Source organism: Salvelinus sp. IW2-2015, linkage group LG30, assembly GCF_002910315.2.
Source record: "Salvelinus sp. IW2-2015 linkage group LG30, ASM291031v2, whole genome shotgun sequence".
Taxonomy (NCBI): domain Eukaryota; kingdom Metazoa; phylum Chordata; class Actinopteri; order Salmoniformes; family Salmonidae; genus Salvelinus; species Salvelinus sp. IW2-2015.
In genome coordinates this window covers 15816751-15842282 of record NC_036869.1, presented here as the reverse complement: position 1 = coordinate 15842282, position 25532 = coordinate 15816751, and the positions used below count along the sequence as shown (strand labels likewise).

The 25532-nt window shown below is 41.3% G+C and overlaps 1 protein-coding gene and 1 non-coding gene across 3 annotated transcripts; one reads left to right on the top strand and one right to left on the bottom strand.

The window, feature by feature from the left end:
- Positions 1-14886: 14886 nt before the first annotated feature.
- LOC111955069 (interleukin enhancer-binding factor 2 homolog) lies at positions 14887-22201 on the bottom strand. Of its 2 annotated transcripts, none has more exons than XM_023975134.2 (15): positions 22019-22201; positions 21482-21541; positions 21256-21298; positions 20889-20993; positions 20608-20685; positions 20394-20496; positions 20091-20156; positions 19722-19838; positions 19374-19452; positions 18979-19066; positions 18491-18552; positions 16407-16521; positions 16125-16215; positions 15851-16031; positions 14887-15204 (listed from the first exon to the last, which is right to left on the bottom strand). In XM_023975134.2, exons 1-14 carry the CDS (start codon positions 22021-22023, stop codon positions 15880-15882), a joined length of 1164 nt encoding a protein of 387 aa, XP_023830902.1. In that variant the 5' UTR covers positions 22024-22201; the 3' UTR covers positions 14887-15204; positions 15851-15879. The 2 variants fall into 2 exon arrangements, with proteins under 2 accessions (XP_023830902.1, XP_023830903.1); XM_023975135.2 differs by having other exon boundaries at positions 15863-16031.
- A 36-nt stretch (positions 22202-22237) lies between these two features.
- trnam-cau (transfer RNA methionine (anticodon CAU)) lies at positions 22238-22309 on the top strand. Its single transcript has one exon. It is a non-coding gene; the product is annotated as a tRNA-Met (tRNA).
- Positions 22310-25532: the final 3223 nt, after the last annotated feature.

The window sequence follows — 25532 nt, the reverse complement described above, 5'->3', positions numbered from 1 at the left end:
CAGCCTGTAACAGAGACGAAACAAGATAACTGTGTGCAATTTGTTTTCCAGACGAGGTCAAAAACCCTCTATTCTTCCACAATGTTCCAAAATAATGCACGACACCAAACGCAGATCTACGATCAGTGTAAATGTTAACAGAGCTGTCCTTTCCCAAAATACAAGCTCTATTCAAGCCAAATAGTCCTACCGCCTGTGCAGATAAGTGTGAGGGGAGTCTAGCACTCAGGGGTTGGACCCATCTACAAAAAACTAAAAGTCCGGATTGTCTAACGGGGTGTCTCTCAAGTCCAACCTACGGCTACAGTCAACTTCAAAAATAAAATCACAGTTATGGTCTTCACTGGCATCTGCTGTAGGGAGACGTGTTGAAGGGTTAAGAATTGTACATCGTTTCAGAGTAACATGGGACATGTCAACAGAATGTTCTGATTGTCTAGCAATCTCGCAGGCGTCAAATGAGCTGTTCTTGACGGTGTAATAATTGCGTGAACAGTATGGGGCACATGTACGGTTAGAGGAGACATTGCCACAATGTCAGAACATGCCAAAACAGCCTCAGTAGCAGCCGCTACCGATCACAAGCAGGAACCCATTCCCCTGATCACAGTATCCAGTCTTTTAGAATAATAACCAACAAGTCTATATCCTACCCCATGATACTGTGTCAAAACTGCTGACATAAACCCACCTGTCTCTGAAACAAGAAGATGGAAGGGTTTAGTATGGTCTGGCAAACCCAAGCAAGGGGTATACATTCATGTTTGTTTCAATTTTACAAATGCCACCTCAGCCTCATCAGTCCAGACCACAACTTCACTTGCCTCCATCTTTCTCCCATAAAAACAATCCTGCAGCAGTTGAACTATCTCTGCATAGTCTTTCAACCACAGATGGCCAAGAACCAGCCACACCTAACAACACTTTAATTGCCTCTAATCTATTTATGGAGAGGAGATATGGAGATATTTAACAGAGCTGTGGCATAATTTCATCTTACAGGGGTTAACTTTATGACCATTTTCTGTCCCCCAAAAAATCAACAATGCCCGAGTGTCCTCGTGACAAATCTCCTTTGATTGTGAGCAAACCAACAAATCGTCAACATACTGAACCAAAATACTCCTTCCAGAAACAACAAAAGCCTCTAGGTTCCGAGACATTTCTTGGGCAAAGATGGCAGGTGATTCAACGTGGCCTTGAGGCATCACTGTCCATGACCATTTTCTACCAAGAAATGTAAACGAGAACCAGTCATGTGATTCTTCAGCCACAGGAATGCTAAAGAAAGCATTAGTTAAATCAATTACTGAAAAACAACAACTACCTGGAGGCACCTGGGATAAAATGGTAACAGTGTTAGGCACCAGGGGTGTTCTAGCATGTACAGCATCGTTTACTATTCTAAGGTCTTGCACAAAATGATAATCACCAGATGGTTTCCTAACAGGTAGAATTGGTGTGTTACAGGGCGAATTCGGGCAGAGAACCAGAGCGCCTCGTTCAACTTCTTTGTTAAGAGGGTACTGGCTTCTTTGTTAAGAGGGTACTGAATTTTGTGGGTGCTTTTTGGAACGACCATAAGTGGCAAAGCTCCTTTCATGCGTCCAATGTCAGTCTTGGATTTAGCCCACAGTTCTTCACGTATATCTTTTAACCAATCAATGTGTGAATTATCTTGTAATACCACAGGCATGGTTTCAACGGGAATTGGTTATTTTCTTGGTATTGTCATTGCAGTAGCCCAGTATGGGGAATAGAAAGTTGCTGTTGAAGCTGCCACTTTCCCTCTCCTTCCCAGGCCACCCAATTAGTTGCTTCCATCACTTTCTTCATTCAAACACCCACATCATTCCATTGTGTTCCAGAAGCTTTTGATGAGCTACAATTGGGAACAGAGCCAGGGACTGCTACGAAGTCTTCTCCTCTGTATATCCCATTCATGGTTATCTCAACTGTCTCTGTTTTGACCATCTCTGTTGGTATTCTTCGCATTAGGGAACATCAGCAGTACAATGTAGGTGTTCAGACACTTCCCAGTTAGCATGCAACGGGGATAAGAGGGATTGCTTTCTCAGCTCCCCCTCAACATGTAGAACATTCAGGTGCTAAGCATAGTACCAGTTCATCAGGCACGGGAAGATTACGTTTTCTCTCTATCCCAATGACAATCCTTTGTCAGTATAGGCAACAGATAAATTCATTTTACACATCAAATCTCCTCCTAATAAATTTACTGGTCAGGCAGAGGAATTGGTGTTTCCATTTTCCGTCTCCCCACTCCACATCCAGGGAATTCCAGATGCTCCAACTGTGTGCATTGTTTTCTTTCAAGGGGGGGGGACAGACAGGGCAGACATTTTCAACACTGAGACCGCAGTACCAGTGTCCACCAAAAATGGAATTCTATGTTTATTAACTAAAATGTCAATAAGGGGGTTTTGGGTTGACAAGGTGGTCAATTTTAGCATTTGCCAGGTCTCTTCTGGTTTTTCATTATTGTTTTCTTCATTAGTTTCTTCTTCTGTTTCCGCCTCATCCTACGTTTTGTAGCCCACTCGTCCACCTCCTCTTCCAAATGGGTTGTCCACCTGCACAGGTGGGGACGGCCACTCTCCTTGACATTCTCCTGCTCCAGGACGGTGTCTGAGAAATGCCCTAACTTCCCACTGTTGCAGCAGCTCCAGTCTCTCCCTCCGTCAGCTCCAGCAGGGGCCCCTCGGCCTCTACCTCTTTTTCTCTCTGCTTGTTTGCTCTGGTTCTTGCCTTGGCTAGTTGCTTTCTGTCTTCAGCTCCAGCACCTTCTGCAGCTCCTCCAACAGCTCCTATATGAGAGGGAGGCCACCATCTCTGTCTGCCGGTGGAGGATTTGGCAGTGGCAGATACAAGGGGGGCCCGATGAAAGGGTTGCCCTTGGAGAAAGGCCAGCTAGGCTTCTTGTTTTTATTTTGTCCTCTTTCATCTCCGGTTCCACTTGCTTTACCATCAATCCTCTTACAGATTTATCTTTAGCATTTTCTGCTTCTCTCTCCCACTTCCTGAAATCGTCCCACTTCACTTGAAGTTTCTTGTATTTTCTTTCAAGTTGGCCTCTCACAGACTCTGTGCTCAGTGTCCCATCAGCAGGGAAATCTCCATCTGTCCATCTTGTCCAGTCTTCTGTTAGGTCCAGTAGCCCCCTACCATTTTTTTTGTCATTACACGACACAGCCCTTTTGGTTCCCAGCACGGATCCTCAATCGTACTCTTATTATTTCCCTTTCCCATTCTTAAACCCTCTGTTGAACTCGTCCAGGTTAACACGCCATCCCACACTCACACAACTCTCACACGGGCTAAACCCCTGTTCAATCAATTAGTAAATCACACAATACTCACATCTACATTCACTTAGTACTATTCCCAAACACAGTCAGTAATCTCCCTTATTACTCCTYATGCATCTTCAACGATTCTCTTGTCGTTACCTCCTATGCATACATATGTATCTTCAATGGTTCTCTTTATAGTCTCTATATCTATAGTATTTTTATCTATTGTCTCTATAGTCTTGCCACTACTTCCTATACATATAAAATAACACCTCATGCTATTATCAGTGGTTCTCAGACCACGTAGACACTTCTCATAAATGCCTACAGACAATTGTCAGTGGGGCTTTTCCTGCCCTCACTCTAGCCTTCTCCTAAGACTAGCTATAGTCTTCTTAAGACTATGGTACCTTTATTCATTTGTATGTTTAGTTTTATATATATATTTTTATACTAATTAATTTAAATTGACATACTTAAATCAGTTGAGTTGTCCATCTAGGTTTCGTAGATGTTGTGTTTCCTCCTAGATGCGTCTCACAGTGAAGATATGTTACGGGTGTGTCCTCGTCCTCTTTTAGTGAAACAGGAATTTCCCTTGACGCCTTCCCAAGAATGTGCCACCGGTGTTCCCTTTCAGACCTTCACTGATGGATCACGTCGAGAAGATCAAACATCTTGTTCCGTGACACCAAGATTGTGCTGGAAATTCTACACCAGGGACACAATATTAAATTAATCACTCTTTATTATCATGGCCGGAGAGGTTCACAAACTCAATCCAAAGCTTCAAGAAAAATCTGGAAAGGGCGGTCCTTTTCAGTCCTTATATACTGCTACACAAACAAGTCATATAAGCATGATTTACATAATTTATTATTAATTTTGGTTGCTGCATGTGATACCGCACAAGGCTTCTTCTCTCAAAGCTGGGACCTTGAAACTGAGATACTCCTTTTGGTTCTGAGAACAATGTTCTGAGTGTACCGCCAATTGGTCTGAGGAGGAGGTCACAGTCACCTGCACAAACCAAGATAGAGTGATAGGAGATGCTGTGTACAATTCAAGGCTCTCTATTCAGACAACAACATTTTCCCTCACACTAACTTGCCCTTACTGTCCATACTACTGTGTGCTATTACCTATAGCCTTAGGTCTACTAGCTCTTGGCCTGCTACACTAGCATGCTAGCTCCCACTGTACCTATTGTATACTATGCTAGTCACTAATTGCATCCTGGCTTATACAGCCTATGCTATTCTATCATTTGTGCTATTTAGCCTGTTCCACCGCATTACTGCTCTGTAGCAGTTTAGCCTACTAGGCCCTGTGTATTACTGTATATTTATTACCAGCCAATAGTATTACCATGCTAGCACCGCTAACGCTACAATGTATTAGCCCATTGCTATGCCATTGCTGCTTTGTATATATTGCATGACTGTTATTACTACTGTATAGTCAATACTGCCAGCACACTGTTGTAATATATATCCCCTGTTCCTTCTGTCCTACAGTAAACCACTATCACTATCATCAGTCCTCTTCTTGTTTGCTGTGTGTGTGTGCCTGTCTTGCGTGTGGCAATAAATGTGTGTTCTGTACACCTGTCTCTTACTAGTAATTTATGTCCTCTTACCAGGACGCTGGGACAGTTGCAACTATATCTAAACCGGCACATCTATCGAAGTCCACCACCAGTAAGTGGCGCTCTTTTCAATGGGCATAAAATCCGGTGTTATTTGGTTTTCCAAAATCTATCCTGGCGGACCTTAAGGGTCCTTGAGGAAAATGTGTTCAGCATGAGGAAAGAAATCTACATACAAAGTTTCATGGTCAAGCGGGGCGAGAGATTTGAGTGAGACTGGTTATAACAGCATCACCTCCAGGACAATCACTGCCATTCTATTTGACCAAGTTACTTGATTACATTTTAGTCACTTAGCAGACACTCTTATCCAGTGCGACTCACAGAAGCAATTAGGGTTAAGTGCCTTGCTCAAGGGAACATCGACAGATTTTTCAACTAGTCAGCTCGGGGATTCAAACCACCGACCTTTCGGTTACTTGCCCAATGCTCTTAACAGCTAGGGTACCTGCCGCCCTAATGGCCTGTAGTTACCAACCTATGCTGGAGTTATTTGACATGTCAACAAAAAAAAAACACACAGAGAATAAGAGTAGCTGTGAAACCATAAAAATAACACGAATGCCTGCAAAAAGATTCATGCAACCATACTTATCTACTGAGTCAAAGTCACTAAATCATGATGATCAAAACTGGAAGTACAACTATCCAAAGGTACAGAATTCTGAGCAATTACTCTCCTTTTATGCATGTCACCAAACAATTCCATATACATCAAAACAAATAGGATTCTTGATTAAAAAAATAAATGTAAAAGCACATTGTGTGCATGATTCATTCATCGTTATCAGCACAATCCAATTCCATGTATACAACACATAGGCTGGTTACTAATAGTTTTGCAACTTTCCATTGGCCCACAGACAAGGCAAGGCAACAGTAAACATGTGGTCCCCCACGAATGATGCACCCCCCCGCCCCAGCACTGCTGGAAACAGTGAACACAATTGCACACATTTCTCTTCTGATTAAACAATTTGTTAATATTCTGTGAACAAAGCACTTAACCAAAATTCACAGAAAATATTTGTATTTAAAGTTTTGCAAAAAGGGGTCTAAGATATCTAACTCAGGTACAAAGGCAAGAAAATCTGTAAATGTATTTGAGAATTTGATCATTGCTGTTCTGCTGTAGATACATTTCAACACAGATCCCCAAAATACTTGTACGCGATTGAGAAAAACTGTAATACTGGAGGAGTCACACATACACTATATATACAAAAGTATGTGGACACGCCTTCAAATTAGTACATTTGGCAATAGCTCACATCCATGCAATCTCCATAAAAACATTGGCAGTAAAATGGCCTTACTGAAGAGCTCAGTGATTTTCAACGTAGCATCGTCATAGGATGCCCCCTTTCCAACAAGTCATTTTGTCAAATTTCTGTGAAGCGTTGGCTGGAGTGGTGTAATGCTCGCCGCCATCGAACTCTGGAGCAGTGGAAACATGTTCTCTGGAGTGATGAATCACGCTTTCCCATCTGGCATTCCGACAGACAAATCTGGCTTTGGCGGATGCCATGAGAACGCTACCTGCCCCAATGCATAGTGCCAACTGTAAAGTTTGGTGGAGGAGGAATAATGATCTGGGGCTGTATTTCATGTTTCGGTCGAGGCCCATTAGTTCCAGTGAAGGGAAATCAACGCTACAGCATACAATGACATTCTTGACAATTGTGTGCTTCCAACTTTGTGGCAACTGTTTTTGCATGTCGAGATGTGGAAGAACTTGACTGGCCTGCACAGAGCCCAGACCTAATTAGGGTTTGCGGCAACTTCTACCTCTAGTTCCTGACCCTGAAGGTAATTTCTGCTCAAATAGATGAAAATGATATTGTTTCTCTTTTAGAGCTAAGCTAATGGCCAGTCTACATGGTATTTTGTTCTGGACAAAATAGAAGATAGCATCAACATGGTATGGAGCATGGCAATTATAGATGTGAGATGCGTAGATAAGCATCAACTGTGTGGCCAAAATCAAATGGAGGGCATACGTCAACAGAGTCATTATTTTCTGTCATGTGATGGTAGTTCAAAACAATGTTGGTGCACATTTAACCATTACTACCTTGGCACAAGTATATAGAAGGATTTGGTAAAAGTACTGTAATTAACCAAGCAGATTGTAAAGATCAACTAGCCCCTGTTTAAATGGCACTCTTACTAGTCACCAATTTATGGTAATTTGATATGATATAACTGCAAGCTAATGATGTAGATTTGACATTATGTGATTCTGCCAGCAGCTGCATGTCCTTTCAGAGTTTCATTTAATTAGGACTATTATTGACACAGCGCCATTGAGAAACTGTTCTCGCTAGAGTGAGATACAAGATGAGTCACCAGCACGGCCGGCCCGCTCATTAGGCAGGATTAGGCGGACACCTATTACGGCAGATTGACGAGGGCGGTATCTTCTGAGCTAAACTGACCAAGACACACCTCCAACAACAACACATAAAACCTCACATAATTCTGCCCAAAAACAATTACAATTTCTCTCAACCAGTGGCATATGGGCTTTTTAGGTGAGCGCTGATGACGTCCTGTGATAAACAGTGGTCACTTTGTCAAAGGCAGGGGCGCAAAATATTTTGCTTGTCCATTCCCAGCATGCCTCTCCGGGCATCGCTGCGGGACTCCCTAAACATTCAGTCAAAAAGATAATTAACATAAATCAAGTAGCAGATATAGGATATGGTAGAAAGAGTATGTGGCCTTTTCTATAGCCTACAGGCTAGAGATAAAATGTATGACAATGTAATGAGACGGACACTTTTTACATCATGCCGGTTTCTCCGATCAAATAGCCTAACCTAAATGGCGCTCAATCAAATAAAAAATGCGTTGTCATGTTAACAAACAACATATCCTAAAAACAGGACAGGTCAAAATAAAATGGACAATCACAACTGTTGTCCAGGTGTTTCACCCCATTGTCATGATCAGTGATTTCAAGTTTGTATCCCTCAATTGCTGATCGTAGCGAAAGGCGAAAAGGTCATTTCTGTATGTTTAAAATACATATGTTACAGGACATTGAAAAAGCATCTTGTATATGTATTTTTCACAGATTTGAAAGTATGTATTTTCCAGATGTTGAAATCAGGCACATTTTTGGTTCTGAATGAAAGTTGAAAATAAGTAATTTATAGACATCTATGTTTAGGCTTCTGCATTTCCGGCTGTGTAAACACATTGCAAATAGGCTCACGATAACTCCTGATAAAGTTGGGTAGCTGATATTCAGAGATTAAACAGACAAATTGATTAGTCACATGAATCAGGACAAATAAAGTGAACGCAACGGCCTGTTTTACAAATGGTTGGCCTACCACATGGATGGGCATTCATAAAATTCCATTTGCCCTAACATGGTAACCCCAGTAAGCATGATGTCTTTTGGACCTCTTTTTTGGGGTGTTTTACAAATGATAGGCTTACCACATAGATGGGCATTCATAACATTATATTTCAACCAAAACTGTAGCCTACACCTCAGTAAGCACAGACCGACACCGACACCTTTTTGGCGTCTTTTTTGGTGCAGTTCCGGACCGGCTTTGATTTCCACATCCACGGACATTGGTTTTTGGTCCACAACAAATCTGAACCATGTTTGGTTCAGATTTTGTCCAGCTTAGATTTGGCCTAAACATAGATGTCTATAAATTACTTATTTTCAACTTTCATTCAGAACCAAAAATGTGCCTGATTTCAACATCTGGAAAATACATACTTTCAAATCTGTGAAAAATACATATACAAGATGCTTTTTCAATGTCCTGTAACATATGTATTTTAAACATACAGAAATGACCTTTTCGCCTTTCATTCAGAACCTAAACTGAACCTAACGTCAACGTCTGGAAAATACATATTTTAGACATCTTTACAACATAATTTGCTTACTGATGTTAAAAATATTTGTTAGTCTGATGTGATTGATGAGGAGCATCCAGACGCTGCACTTGATGAATTTATGAAATTGCTTCTTCCAATTATTGATAAACATGCACCTGTTAAGAAACTGACTGTTAGAACTGTTAAGGCTCCATGGATTGATGAGGAATTGAAAAACTGTATGGACGAAAGAGATGGAGCAAAAGCAGTGGCTAATAAGTCTGGCTGCACATCTAACTGGCTTACTTACTGCAAGTTGAGAAATTATGTGACTAAACTCAACAAAAAGAAGAAACTTTATTATGAGGCCAAGATCAATGATATAAAGAATGGGGGAAAACATTTTTTGGAGTACTTTAAATGAAATTATGGGCAGAAAGACAAATTCAACACCATCTTTCATCAAATCAGATGGCTTATTCATCACAAAACACAAAAAGTTAATGTTGCCAATTATTTTAATGATTATTTCATTGGCAACGTGGGCAAACTTAGGCAGGAAATGCCAACAACGAACAGTGAGCAATTGTATTCATGCATAAAAAAAACTAATAATGAAATAAAAGCCGTGCAAGTTTGAATTTTGTAAAGTTCGTATGGGAGAGGTGGAAAAATTATTGGAATCGATCAATAATGACAAACTGGCATTGACAACTTAGACGGAAAGCTACTGAGGATGGTAGCTGAGCCTAGAGGAAAGCCTTTGTCCTCAGGCCTGGAGGGAAGCCAAAGTAATTCCGCTACCCAAGATTGGTAAAGCGTCCTTTACTGGTTCTAACAGCAGACCTATAAGCTTGCTGCCAGCTCTTAGAAAACTGTTGGAAAAAATTGTTTGACCAAATACAATGCTATTTCTCAGTAAAAAAATTAACAACAGACTTTCATCATGCTTATAGAGAAGGGCACTCAACATGTACTGCACTGACACAAATGACTGATGATTGGTTGAAAGACATTGATAAGAAGATTGTGGGAGCTGTACTGTTAGATTTCAGTGCAGCCTTTGATATTGTTGACCATAACCCGTTTTTGAAAATAACGTATGCGCTATGGCTTTTCAACCTCAGCTCTGAATCCACGATATGGCAATCTATCTAATAGAACTCAGAGGGTTTTCTTTAATGGAAGCTTCTCTAATGTCAAATGTTACGTTCCCCAGTTTCTGTGTTGTTCTGGGTTTGTATGTGTGTGTGTGTGTGTATGTGTGTATTTCAGGAAATGGAATCCTGGATTCCTCAAGCAGCTGATTGGTCGGCCCCATCACTGATTGGAGCTTTGACCTCGCCCTCTCGTCAGGGGAAACAGCTGGCTCATCAATTACCGACTCCTTCTGCAGCTTGAAAAGCCAGTGTTCCTTCTTTGTATGTCCTGTGTTGTTTGTTGGTCTGTATAAGTTGTTGAAAGTATTTTGTAGCCGCTCCTGCAGAGGTATGTGTATGCCATAGGACTTAGTGTTTTTGGTTTATTGAAATTGTTCACTAGGTATTGGTGAATTATTCTGTTTCATTTGATCCCAGGGGGGAAGGGGAGCGCACCTTGGGAATGTTTAGGCAAGAGGGCTGCGGGCATACATTACCCGTAGTATTTAATCTGTTTATGCACACTAGGTAAGACCTGGGCGGACCACCCCCTGTATTTTGGTTAGCGTGCCAGGTGGTGCTAAGATTAGGTAAGTAGTGGGTAGGCAGGTAAGGTAGGAGAGGGGACTCTAACTTTTACTTTCTTTGGTTCTGTCCAGCCCCTTTTCCTTTACATTAGTGTTAAGGAAATAAATTCTGTGTAAAATGTTCATTTTCTCTGCCTCTGTCGTCCTTCGCCGCACCTACGATCACATACTTTTTCACTCCACGGAGAGTTGAGTTGTAGCAGGGTGTTCCCTCCGCCAAGAGGCGTACGTAACATGTAAAGTGGGGTGTACCGCAGGGCAACTCTGTAGGTCCGCTACTCTTTTCAATTTTTACCAATGACCTGCCACTGGCATTAAACAAAGCATTTGTGTCCATGTATGCTGATTCAACCATATACGCATCAGCAACCACAGCGAATGAAGTCACTGAAACCCTTAGAGTTGCAGTCTGTTTTGGAATGGGTGGCCAGTAATAAACTGGTCCTGAACATCTTTAAAACAAAGATCATTGTATTTGGTACAAATCATTCCTTAAGTTCTAGACTTCAGCTGAATCTGGTAATGAATGGTGTGGCTGTTGAGGAGACTAAATTACTTGGCATTACCTTAGATTGTAAACGGTCATGGTCAAAACACAGATTCAACGGTTGTAAAGATGGGGAGGTCTAGCTGTAATAAAGAGATGCTCTGCTTTTTTGACACCACACTCCAAAAAGCAAGTTCTGCAGACTCTAGTTTTGTCTACATTTTGCTCTTAATTCTAATCAGAGGGCTGATATAAATACTATGCATGCCAGTCTCTCTTGGCTAAGAGTTGAGAGACTGACTGCATAACTTATTGTTATAAGAAACAATGTGTTGAAAATCCCAAATAGTTTGCATAGTCAACTTACACACAGCTCTGACACACACACTTATGCCACCAGGGGTCTTTTCACAGTCCCCAAATTCAAGAAAGCACACAGTATTATATAGAGCCCTTATTGCATGGAACTTCCTTCAATCTCATACTGCTCAAATAAACCGCAAACCTGGGTCCAAAAAACAGATAAAGCAACACCTCGCCTCTCTATTTGACCTAGATAGTTTGTGTGTATGCATTGATATGTAGGCTGTGTGCCTTTTTAAATGTATGTAGTTCTGTCCTTGTCTATTGATGTTCTGTATTATGTTTCATGTTTTGTGTGGACCCCAGGAAGAGTAGGTGCTGCTTTTGCAAGAGCTAATGGGGATTCTAATAAAATACCAAATACTGGGACTACAATAGTTTTGCCGGGAGGCATCTTTTGGTCACGCCTAGGGCGGCAGAATGGAAAGGACCGGCCCTGGTCACCAGGACAGTGATCATAGAATGGAGGTGTCAAATTTCACTGCTGTAGATTTTCAGACTTTTCATCCTCTGAATTAGTGTCTGATCTGGACCTGAGATATTAAAAGGTTGCACTGCATATGTAACCAAGGTTCTCTGAAGAAACAGGTGAGATACCGCTCACTCTATGGGAAATAATTATTGGAAAATGTATATAAGGCTACATGGACTAAATGTCCAGGATTTCAGCCAATGACAAGACTGTTCATGCTGCCTCTAAATGCTCTACAAGAGTAGTTTGCAAACAATTCTTCCTATTTTCTGCACTATTTTAATACGCGTCTGAGTGAGGGTGTTGCATCTAGGCTACTCTCAGCTCACAATTGTGTCTCTTTACATGAATTGAACTTCCATCCTCTCAGGCCTGGGGCACATGTATGAATTGATGGTTGGATCAGAATCACCATTATAATCATTGGCCAGAATGGAGAATTAAGTTAAACCACAAGTCCAAATCCCTTTCTCCATCCATAGCTAATTTAGGAAAGGGACAATTTTAGCTAGCTGGCTAACTAGCCTCTGGAGGACAACACAACACGATGCAACACTTAAAATGTTACTGTCCATGAGGTATGCTCTCAATGGGATTTGATAGGAGTTACGCCAAATCCAAGCTGGCTTCCCACACTTTTTTGTTGTTGTGCCAGAACCATTCACAGTTTAGCTCAACGCTGATTGAATAATTTTTTATATTCCCTTGCCTTCAATGCAACGGGCGGCAACAATGTCATACTCGTTTGGACCAGACAGCATCAGATAGAAGGCCTGCACGTAGAGAGGAACAGCTGTGTGACTCAATGGGATCCGAGATTCCGAGCGCCAGCTTTATTCGACTGAGTAAACTGCTTCTCACATCCCAGTTTACCTCCTGCAGGGGGAAAATAGGCCGTTCCAGGCAATTGCTTCAGAAAGGAGGGGAATGGAAAGTGAACACAAGATGTGGCATTTACAGGTGTGACTTAGTTGTTGGAAAATTGGAAGGATGTCATGTTTGTTTGAAAAGGAGCTGATCTTTGTAATCCAACAAACTACAATATAGCTAACTGTGACAAACTGTACATTTGAAGGAGCTGGTGGTTGAAGGCTGAAGGACCTGGGCTTGGATACTTAATAAGGCCTATCCAGTTGATCAGATATGATGACTAAACTGTAGTGCTTTACCACCACACACTGTCGCTGTTGTATTCTAAAATATGAATGTTTCTCTTATAATCAGCATTGGAAATGTATTTTTCCTTTGTACATTTCACATAGACAAGTCAGGGTTTAGTCCCAACCAGGGCCTGAACCCATTCTACTGTCAACCCAACACTTTAGCTGTAAAGCCAAGAGGTCAGAATGTCTTGACGAGGTCACTGTTGGGTTAATAAGGTCTACTGGATCAAAAACAAGATCACTTGGCCATCTGGAACACAGACACTAATTCACTGCAGCTAATTGGCTAAATTCACTCAGTAAACACACCATTTTATGGACTTGAACGGTCTGGTAAAAGCAACAGAAAACAGAGCAGGCACATGAAGTGCATGATGGCTTTCCAGATACTCTGTTATTCAATTAGTCTGTCTGCGTAACCCTTCAGAAGTGAAACAGATTGGTCAGGGAACAAACCCCCACTTCTCCGCTATAATCGCAGATGTGAGCATAGTTTTCGGGCACAAAATGGCTTCCGTGTCATCCAGGTGGAAGCTACATATTGGAGCTGGATGAGGTAACACTCCCAATGCAAAGCACATAGAAACCAGTAATAAAGCATTATAGATAAGAATGCAATCTAATATCATGAATATCCTGATTCTGAATAAAGTCTTGAGTAGAATTAGGAGATATGGTAAATGATGGTGGAACAAACTCCCTCACGACGCCAGGTCAGCGGAGTCAATCACCACCTTCCGGAGACACCCGAAACCCCACCTCTTTAAGGAATACCTAGGATAGGATAAAGTAATCCTTCTAACCCCCCCCCCTTAAAAGAGTTAGATGCATGGTACAGTGTGATTAGCTTGAATTGGAGAGTTGATTGATAGACCATAAGGGGGATTTCAGCAAAAGTTGGTTGAGCTTGGCTGCCATATGCAATATCCTTTACTCTGATGCCATCTACAGGCATGCGGTGCTACTTGTGGCTGGTCCTCAGTTGTTCTAATGTTATGCAGTCTTCTTCAGATAGATCATTAGACCCTACTATATTACTTTAAGTCCTAATTCAATTGTGGTAACTTCAACATGAGAAACTAGAATTAGAATACAGGTCAGGGAGTTGGTCAACCATGGCTTTCCAGTGCTGTGAATAGTGTAAAACAATGAATTTATCTGCATTTAGATTTAGAGGAAGTATTCCATACATTTGTCAAATTAACTGCCAATATGCCAACATTTCATTCAAACAATGCAGTCAATCCACAGCCATACATTGGCTGAAATCAGTTGACGATAGGGACTATTTATATAGAAAATGTGTATAAAACCTGTATTTATTACTATATGACATTTTATGTTGACTATAATACCATTACAATTTCTGATACATCACATGCCTTACTTTTATTTTCCTGCATAAGTAGAAGCAGGTAACACCACACCATTGCCCCTACTGCCATTCATTCCAATTAGACTGGTTTTGGATTTCTTCCTGACCAAGATGGATGCCATTTTCACCCTATTATGGAACTTTGAGGGTTTAGTGACATATCCCCTCTAGTAATTTCATAGAATCTCTATGAGACCATTTGAAAGATCCAGGTATTTTCCAGAAGTATCTTAAATCTGAACTGCAAAACAGCATTTAATTTGAACTGTGCTTCAATAAAGTATCAAATAAAACATTAAAAAGTTTGTCAAATTTGGGGTACAGACTGGATCTGTGGAGGTAATTACACATTCTATGGCCAGATCTAAAAATGAAGTATGCGTTTTTGCACAAGCATGGGGCATATGTATTCCACCCATCCATCCAGCCACCCACACATTTGAAAATAAGGATATGCATTTCTAAATGTATACATTTACATAAAGAGGCATATTAAAATAAACAAGTTGTTTAATTTAGTCATCGTTGCTGTTACAAAGTAAAAACCACACAAACACACGGAATACAAATTGATAGTGACACCCGCCCCTTTTGAGAAGACCATGAATACAATTTTTGTTGAGGGCGTTGAGGGACCAGTAACAGTCTATATGCAAGTCTGTCCGTCCAGTTGGCGCACTTTGGTCCTGGTCAATGCAGTCAATTCATGATTAGTGGACATGAACTTCAATGAAAAACAAATGGGTGAGTGAAGGGTTTCCAAAAGGGTCAGGGGTAAACGATTGTTTAAAAGACGTGGCACAGGATCCTCTGGATGGCGACAAGAGGAGAAAAATAAAACGTTAAGCCTAAGAGCACACTGTATGGGTAAAAGGGTGAATTGGATCCCACCACTAACACCATTTGGCCTTCTGTCACTCGCAACGCTAATGGCACTGACTGTCTCCCATTAACCCTTGCACTTTTTGTCTTACTAGAGAGGATATCTGGCCCAACCATCACTCTGCCCACAGGGTTAGAATTGAAGTTGAACTTTGGGTGGTTCTCATACTCTGTGTAAAGCGGAGTTGATTTTGCTGAATTCTTGCCAATAACACTGATATAGTAGATGGCGCTATGCACTATGGCACCATGCAGTACTATCGCTGGCTAATCTCTCTTGCTTGTGAGTTGATGTGTGGCAGCACTGCTAGTTGGCTAAATAGTTAACTTTGTTATGACTTGGTATTACAATGACTTCTTTCCATAAACAAAAAAAGTTATGTTGATTTTGTTAACTCAATGAGATTTTCTACTAGCATCTATGCAAAGTAGGCTAATTTATAGAACATTACGTTTCTAGCTAACTATGGCTTAAGTTAGCTAATGCGCTAACAAAGCTACTGTAGGAGCTGTAACAAGCTAGGCAGCTAGCTAGCCTGGTAATGAGCCTGTTTTTTTGACTGGCTACTGGTACCTGGCAGCTCACCACCTTCCGGGTCCTTCTCATTCCTGTGTCTCCATGCTTTCATCCTCTACATCTCCTCCTTCCTCCAGCGCCTCATCCTCCTCTTCTTTCCTCTCTGGCGGCTTCTCGTAGGCCTTCTCGGAGGGTGTGACGATCACGCCGTCCCAGGTGGACATTTCCGAAGCCAGGTCTGGGAGAGTGAGGTAGATTTGTTTAATGTTTACTTTGAGAAAATGGTGTGTGTGTGTGTGTGTGAGCACACGTGAGAGAATGAGAGACTCACAGCTGGCATCACCCTCCAGGCCCAGGATTTTCCTGTACCCTCCATGAGAGAGCACCCTCACCAACGTCTGAGCAGTGAAACACACCATGTCCTGCAAAACAAAACAGACACACACACAGTTTCAATTCACATACCTAAATGTGAATCATCTGACAATAATCCTAACCAAACACATATGATCATGGAAATGAATTTAGTGTTTTAGTGCTGGCGCAAACCCTGTCACCAGGACCAAGGTTCCCCACCCCTGCACCATGAAGGCAGCTAAAGCGAAATTATTACCTGCTGCTCGAGGGTCATGACGGTGTGCACCCGGAAGTTTCCACTCTCACAGGGGTCAGTGATGCCCACTGAGCCTGGCAGGAAAAGTCCAGCGGCTAACATCTGTAGGCAGCGCCTGAAAAGTGCAACATAAACAAAAATGAAGAATCAAGAATGGCCTTTTCCCCTTTATTCAGATTACATCATCTCACTTTCGGAAGGATGGGACTAAAAACAAACAAAAGATAACTATATAGTATGTATGAACTGGAAGTAGAAGCCTAAGTGTTGTTGTCCATTAGTTTACTGCAAGGGGAGGGCGTGGTACGGTTAAGGGAAAATATACACAGTGCATTCGGAAAGTATTCAGACCCCTTGACCTTTTCACATTTTGTTACAGGTTTATTCTAAAAATGATTAAATAGTTTTCCCTCTCATCAATCTACACACCATACCCCATAATGACAAAGGTTATATTTTTTTGTAAATGTATAAAAATAAAAACTGAAACATTACATTTACATAAGTATTCAGACCCTTTACTCAGTACTTTGTTGAAGCAACTTTGGCAACGATTACAGCTTTGAGTCTTCTTGGTTATGACGCTACAAGCTTGGCACACCTGTATTTCTACCATTATTCTCTGCAGATATTCTCAAGCTCTAAGGTTGGATGGGGAGCGTTCCTGCACAGCTATTGTCAGGTCTCTCCAGAGATGGTCGATCGGGTTCAAGTGCAGGCTTTGGCTGGGCCACTCCTGCATTGTTTTGGCTGTGTGCTTAGGGTCGTTGTCCCGTTGGAAGGTAAACCTTAGCCCCAGTCTGAGGTCCTGAGCGCTCTGGAGCAGGGTTTCATGAAGGATCCCTCTGTACTTTGCTCCGTTCATCTTTCCCTCAATCCTGACATGTCTCCCAGTCCCTGCCGCTGAAAAACATCAATACAGCATGATGCTGCCACCACCGTGCTTCACCGTAGGGATGTTGCCAGGTTTCCTCCAGACATGACACTTAGCATTCAGGCCAAAGAGTTCAATCTTGGTTTCATCAGACCAAAGAATCTTGTTTCTCATGGTCTGAGTCCTTTAGGCGCCATTTGGCAAACTCCAAGCGGGCTGTCATGTGTCTTTTACTGAGGAGTGGCTTCCGTCTGGCCACTTAACCATAAAAGCCTGATTGGTGGAGTGCTGCAGAGATGGTTGTCCTTCTGGAAGGTTTACCCATCTCCACAGAGGAACTCTGGAGCTCTGTCAGAGTGACCATTGGGTTCTTAGTCACCTCCCTGGCCAAGGCCCTTCTCCCCCGATTGCTCAGTTTGGCCAGCTCTAGGAAGAATCTTGATGGTTCCCAACTTCTTCCATTTAAGAATGATGGAGGCCAATGTGTTCTTGGGGACTTCATTGCTGCAGACATTTTTTGGTACCCTTCCCCAGATCTATGCCTCAACACAATGGACAATTCATTTGACCTCATAGTTTGGTATTAGCTCTGACATGCACTGTCAACTGTGGGACCTTATATAGACAGGTGTGTGCCTTTCCAAATCATGTCCAATCAATTGAATTTACCACAGGTGGATTCCAATCAAGTTGTAGAAACATCTCAAGGATGGTCAATGGAAACCGGATGCACCTGAGCTCAATTTCAAGTGTCATAGCAAAGGGTCTGCATACTAATGTAAATAAGGGTTTTCTGTTTATTTATTTTTTTACAAATTAGCAAAAAGAATTCAACAACCTGTTTCTGCTTCGTCATTATATGGTATTGTGTGTAGATTGGAGACATTTATTTATTTAACCCATTTTAGAATAAGTCTGTAACGTAACAAAATGTGGAAAAGGGGAAAGGGTCTGAATACTTTCCAATTGCAAAAATAGGCACCGCCAGCAACGTATCATAAATTGAGACACTGTCAACAAAGACACCTACAGTTGAAAAACAACTTGGTGCATACACTTATGCACCATATATTGGTGTCTAATACAAAATGATAGTGGAATGTGGTATGAAATACATGTATAACAGAAAAACGTACTATGTCTAATAGTAAGTCGTAAGAAAACAACCTCAGATACATCGAGCACTGACTGAGGGAATGGGGAGGCTCACCTATAAGCCACATTGAGTGACAAGGGCTGTCTGGAAGGGTTGTTCATGACCGCAGAATGACCCTGAGAAGACACACATGAAACGCTTTTCATTTCTTATTCATCCTTTAGATATGAAGTGATGCGATACAAGCTTTCAGTTAGGGTCAATACGATAGCAAAGACAGAACATCAGACCAAACATATTAGCCAGGTGACTTGCTCTGTGTGTGGTAATCCAAAACAAATTAATAGCTAAATCATCCATTATCATGCCTTTCCAAGTGCCAACGTTCACCAGTATCACATGCTATTGGTTCACCAGTAGTTGTGTTAATGGTAGGCGTAGTGTCCTCACCAGTATATCCAGTATAACTGAACATTAGCATAACTACGGTGAATGCAGTGGGCTTACTAGTATCACATGTTAAGTGCCGAGTCGTGATAATGGTGGATGTAGTGACCAAACCAGTACATCCAGTGCAACTATGGTCAGTGCAATGGACTCACCAGTAGATCCAGGATCCAGGGGGTGAGAGGTTCGAACCCGGGGAAACGCACCCTCAGATCCTTCAGCAGGCGAATCAGCACTTTCACCCTAAATAACAGCAGCAAACACGACATGAGTAAGACTTTTAAGTTAAAGGATCAAGTTAGTCGGCGCCAACTTGATCCTTGAAGGGAGACAGTATTTTTCAAGACAAAGGCCATAATGACTGAAACATTTAGGATTAAAAAGCCTCCCTCTATTCCTCCTTGGCGTGAAAAGGTTCAAGAAAAAAAAGAAGCCCGAGGTATAAGGACCTACTACTAAAACTTGGAACACATTCTGAGGAGATATCGGTTTGGGAGGGTAAACTGGGTGAGTGGTAAGACTAAAAGGTTAAGGGTAAACGGTGACTTACGTAGATTGGGAGGCATTCTCCTCAAACCAGCGGGCATGGCGGATGGCGGCCAGAGCACTCTGCAGCACCTTGATGTCCACTGGGGAGAAAGAGACCACTTACAGCAGGGTTTCCCAAACTCAGTCCTGGGACCATCTACATTAAAACACACACACACTTCCTCCAGTCTACAATGAATGCTTATGAATGGCATGCATGGTATAGGGAGCTGTTTGCCAATCCCAGTGAATCTATGTGAGTGTTTTGACTTATTTCTGTAGCTCTATGAGTGTACTTATGTTGCAGCTCATGTTTACATTCTATCACATTGTAGTGCGTGTTTGTGTGTGGGTTTCTGTCTGCACGTACAGTGCAGTTCGGGGTCCAGCTTGCGCAGGTTGGGGGGAACGGTGGTGATGAGGATTTTCACTGTGGCATCGGCAGAGCTGATCTCAAAGCCTGTCTCATTGGTCAGCATGGAGAGAACTAGGACACAGAGCGGGAGTCACTTCGCAACATTAGATCATAACCACTGAAGATCATGAATATCCCATTACCCAGTGTGCCTACATTATCCTTGTACTTTTGTATGAATTCATCACTAAACACCATGGCATGACAAATTAATAAAGCTAAATATGAGTAAAATGTATGCTATTGAAGGCAAAATCTAACTTCTGTGACTGACGTTTCACTGTGGCTACATGAAAGCAAATGTGACTGTGTAATATAGGTCACCCTCAGCAGGGTCTTGTGTGCGAAGGGTCTCCACCACTTTGTTGCCGAGAGCTGCGACGGCCTCCACTGCAAGAGAGAGAACTTCCATTATGAGGGTTCAGCACAACCAATAGACGCAATTTCAAAAATGGCTGCTCTGGGAAATACAGTCCAGAATGAGGACTAATTCGTATTATAACCCAGCAAAGACGCAAAATGCTGTGCAGCAATCAACATTTGAGACACTATGCTAACATTTGAAGACCAGTTAATGAATGTACAACTGGGCTTTCCTTTGTTGGGTCACACACACACACAACTCACATGTGGGCAAGATCTTGAGGATGACCACCAAGTCAGCGACGTTGTGTCCCGTTGTCATGGTGCCTTTCTTGTATGAGCCTACCTGACGTACCTCTTCAATTTGCTGGAATGAGAGGAGAAAGCAATTCCCATTGTTATTGTACATGGCTAAATACGTTATCCAATACAGATACATAACCATTTTGGCACGCTAATCTCTAGCTCTGGAACTCACCACTTCAAAATTGCCGGGGGCGACGATGAGGTTGTCGATGACGTTGTTGATCTTGGTGACCAGGGACAAGATAGAGGACTGAAAGTCAGAGCAGAGAGTTTGCATGGAGTCAATTGAAAGACTTCTATGGTGGCATAGTGTAGGAGTGTTTTTTAACACATAGCCGAAAGGAATATGTCGCTGCATACAACAGTTTGACTGAAATGATCCAGCGAGCGTGGTTTGACCGAGGGAAGTGTGTTGAATGTTTAAGAGAGAGAGAGAATGTATGTGTTCTCTACCTGCTCTGCGGGTGTAGGACTGAGGTCCTGGTTCCTCTTCAGTAGACACTCGCTAAAGGCAGTCTCATCCGCTGCTGGCTTTACTCTGGGGAAGGCCATCTCACACTGGGGGAACCAGAGAGACAACTTAGCACTGTCCACTCGACATCCCTATCTGCGCTACCGTATTACTTTGACAAGATCCCTGTCGTTTCGACTAGAGCATTACAAGACCATTGTGTGAGCTGATCTCCATTGATTATAATCTGTCTTTATTGTCTGACTCTTTGTTTATTTCAATTCATGTGAGCTACATGCTGCACCACTTCAACATAACCACTGGTGCATGAGTATGGGAAGGATGCTTGGCATAGTGGCAAATACTCACCACATAGAAGTCAAAGGGAATGTGGGGGACAAATGGCCTATACCTGAAACAAGGGACAAGGAAACACCAATGCATCTTATATTGTGCCAGACATTCTTCTATGAATTTCAGTTGACAAAGTGACCTCATGAATCTTAAATATGATAGGCTTAAATCATACATTGGACAGGTTAAATTTACAGTTGTGGGCATTATTATGTTAGCAACTGGCTAACTGGTTACTCACCCTTGCACCAGTCCTCCACGTGAGCCGAAGCGGCCACCACGGCCCCTGCCCCTATCGCCTCTGAAATTGATTACATTATTAATACAGTTAGTTGAGTGATAGCAAATACCACATTAACTAAATTGTTTTAGAAGCAGCAGCAGCTAGCCAGATAACTAGCTAGCTGCTACCATAGCATGGCTAGCTACTGACTGTTTGTTCATTCATTCGACCATTGATTTTACTTAGACAAAACAAAGCACGTTCAGCTAGGTAGCTAATAAAGGGCGCTAGCTCGCAAATCATAGTTGATGGATATCTCTGTAGATAGGTAGCTACAATAGCTAGCTAGTTAGTAATCAGATAAGCTATGATACAGTCCACCTGGCTAACAAAGTTGTCTTCTGGGCTAACGTTAGCACGCTACACGTAAACTAGCTAATAATGCAACCACCTCTAAAACACCCCTTTAAATTCCATATGTCTATAACTCTTTTATAATTGGATAGTGTATAGATATAGTCCAACATTACGGTCTTATCAAATGCTTGAAATTACCTCATTGCGTACGACGTTTTGATGTTTTAATGTAGATATTCAGAGAAATCACAAGCATCCAACGCCGGTCAGCTAGACTACTAGATGGAGTACAGCTATGGACGGAAGTCAGGGCCCAAAATGGAACTACCTGTTGCTAACTGCAAAAACACAACGCCGGCGTGCAGACCGCCATCAGAAAAAGTGAATAAATAGCTAGGTTCTTGGTATGTCTATAGTAGCAGAGTGGCGCAGCGGAAGCGTGCTGGGCCCATAACCCAGAGGTCGATGGATCGAAACCATCCTCTGCTAAATATTTTCCTGAAATGTAACAAATATATTTACTTGTTGCATTTTAACTTTCTTTCGATTAATGTTCAAATACATACAGTACCAGTCATAAGTTTGGAATCGCCTACTCATTCAAGGGTTTTTCTTTATTTGTACTATTTTTTACATTGTATAATAATAGTGAAGACATCAACACTATGAAATAACACATGGAATCACGTAGTCACCATAAAAATGTTAAACAAATCAAAATATATTTTAGATCCTTCAAAGTAAAATTCAAAAGGCACTCGCACATCTGAGCTATCTTTTTTTGCAGGTGAATGGTAACAGTTGAATAAAATGAGAAAAAATAAGAGACCCACACACTGCTCTTGATGGTATCTGCTCTTTAATAAGCTTTACAAATAGGCCACACGGCCTTCCTCAGAGTTTCGTAAATCTCTGACGACGTCCCTGAGGCCGACATGTAAAGCTTATTAAAGAGCAGTGATACAATCAAGAGCAGTGTGCGGGTTTCTTATTTTTTCTCAGATTCTTCAAAGTAGCCACCCATTGCCTTGATGACAGCTTTGCACACTCTTGGCATTCTCTCAACCAGCTTCACTTGGAATGCTTTTCCAACATATGCTGAGCACTCATCCCAAACCATCTCAATTAGTTTGAGGTCGGGTGATTGTGGATGCCAGGTCATCTTATGCAGCACTCCATCACTCTCCTTCTTGATCAAATAGCCCTTACACAGCCTGGAAGTGTGTTGGGTCATTGTCCTGTTGAAAAACAAATTATAGTCCCACTAAGCGCAAACCAGATGGGATGGCGTATCGCTGCAGAATGCTGTGGTAGCCATGCTGATTAAGTGTGCCTTGAATTATAAATAAATCACAGACATTGTCACCAGCAAAGCACCCCCACACCATCACACCTCCTCCTCCATGCTTCACGGTGGGATCCACACATGCGGAGTTCATCCATTCACCTACTCTGCAACTCACAAAGACACAGGGGTTGGAACCAAAAATCTCAAATTTGGACTCATCAGAACAAATGACAGATTTCCACCGGTCTAATTTCCTTTTCTTGTGTTTCTTGGCCCAAGCAAGTCTCTCCATCTCATCCGTGTTCTATAGTAGTTGTTTCTTTGCAGAAATTCAACCATGAAGGCCTGATTCACGCAGTCTTCTCTGAACAGTTCATGTTGAGATGTGTCTGTTATTTATTTGGGCTGCATTTCTGAGGCTGGTAACTCTAATGAACATATCCTCTGCAGCAGAGGTAACTCTGGGTCTTCTTTTCCTGTGGTGCTCCTCATGAGAGCCAATTTCATAATGCGCTTGATGGTTTTTGCGACAGCACTTGAATAGTGGTTGGCTACTTTGAATAATCTCAAATATAACAAATATTTTGATTTGTTTAACAGTTTTTGTGTTGGTACATGATTCCATATGTGTTATTTCATAGTTTTGATGTCTTCACTATTATTTTACAATGTAGAAAATAGTACAAATAAAGAAAAACTCTAGAATGAGTAGGTGTGTCCAAACTTTTGACTGGTACTGTAGATACAAAAACCACTTCAACAAATAGTATGACAAATGGATTTGACAATAATTTAGCGTTTGCATTCTTTCTCATTAAAGTGATATTTGTCAACTAGGTTAGTCAAATATAAAGCACTTTGCCTACTAAGTACAACTACCCAATAACCCAACTTAATTGCAAGTGTATGAAATTATTCTCGTTTTGATGACCATCGACCCATGGATGGGAGACCAGATGCTGCTGGAAGTGTGATATTGGAGGGCAAGTAGGAGCCACTCTTCCTACCTCAATGCCCCCTTATATCAAGCTCAGACTCCTCTGCGTATTTGGACAGAAAAGCTGGATTTGAGATCAAATGTTTTATATGAGGCTGTCTGACACCTTTTTTGAGGCTATTTTCATACATATCTGTTTTACTGTTTAGAAATGGAAGCACTGTATGTATCTTGTCCCCCCATTTGAAGGTATCAAAAGCGTTCGGACAAATTCAACTTATATTGTATTACATTTATGTCAAAAGTTGAGTATTTTGTCCTATATTCCTAGCACACAATGACTACCTCAAGCTTTCGACTACAAACTGGTTGCATGCAGTTAGTTTTGGTTATGTTTCGGATTAAGTTGTGCCCAATTGAAATGAATAGTTAATGATGTGTCATTTTGGAAGCTATTTTATTAAGAATATAAAATGTTTCTGAACACTTCTACGTTAAGGTGGATGCTACAATGATTATGGATAATCATAAATTAATTTTGAATAATTATGAGTGAGAAAGTTACAGATGCACAAAGATCATGCCCCCAAAACATGCTAACCTCTCAACATTAACAGGGGAGAGTAGCATTTGGGGTTGGGTATGATATTTATGCCTCTTTAAATTTCTCACTCATCATATTCACAATTAATTTGTGATTATCCGTGATCATGGTAGGATCCACATTAATATAGAAGTGTTCAGCAACCTATTTGTATTTACAATTAAAGTGACCCAAAATGGCACAATACATTATTTACCATTAATTTCTATTGGGCACAACATAATGTGAAAACAATCTGTAAATGCATCCAACAAATCTGTAGTCACAAGCCTGATGTAGTCGTTGCGTGCTAGGAATATGGGACCAAATACTAAACTTGTAATGAATAGCCTATACGTGAATATGTCCAAATGCTTGTACGAATGAAAAAAAATATATATATCTGACATTCTATACTGTCACCTCATATAAAACATTTGATCTCAAATCCAAAATGCTGATGTATAGAGCCAAATTAAAGGTTTTAGCTTCACTGTCCAAATAAATACATAGGGGAGTGTATATCTTATACAAATATTGAAATGCATGGATATTCTTGTTATATGAATATTCAAAATCATCAGATCTACCAGTAAGTAGGCCATTAGACTTTTAACAAAGATAATTTATAGTGTAGCTTGGGTAGTAACCCTGTAATTATTGTAATTATGTATTTATTACCTGTTACAACAACAACAAAAATAATACAGCATGAAAAGTATTGATGCCATGTTTGATGAGCTGAAAACAAAGATCCCAGAAATGTTCCATGTGCACAAAAAGTTTACTTCTCTCAAAAATAGATGTAAAGTGTTGGTCCCATGTTTCATGAACTGAAATAAAAGATCCCAGAAAAGTTCCATACGCACAAGAAGTTTCTCTCAAATGTTGTGCATAAAAATGT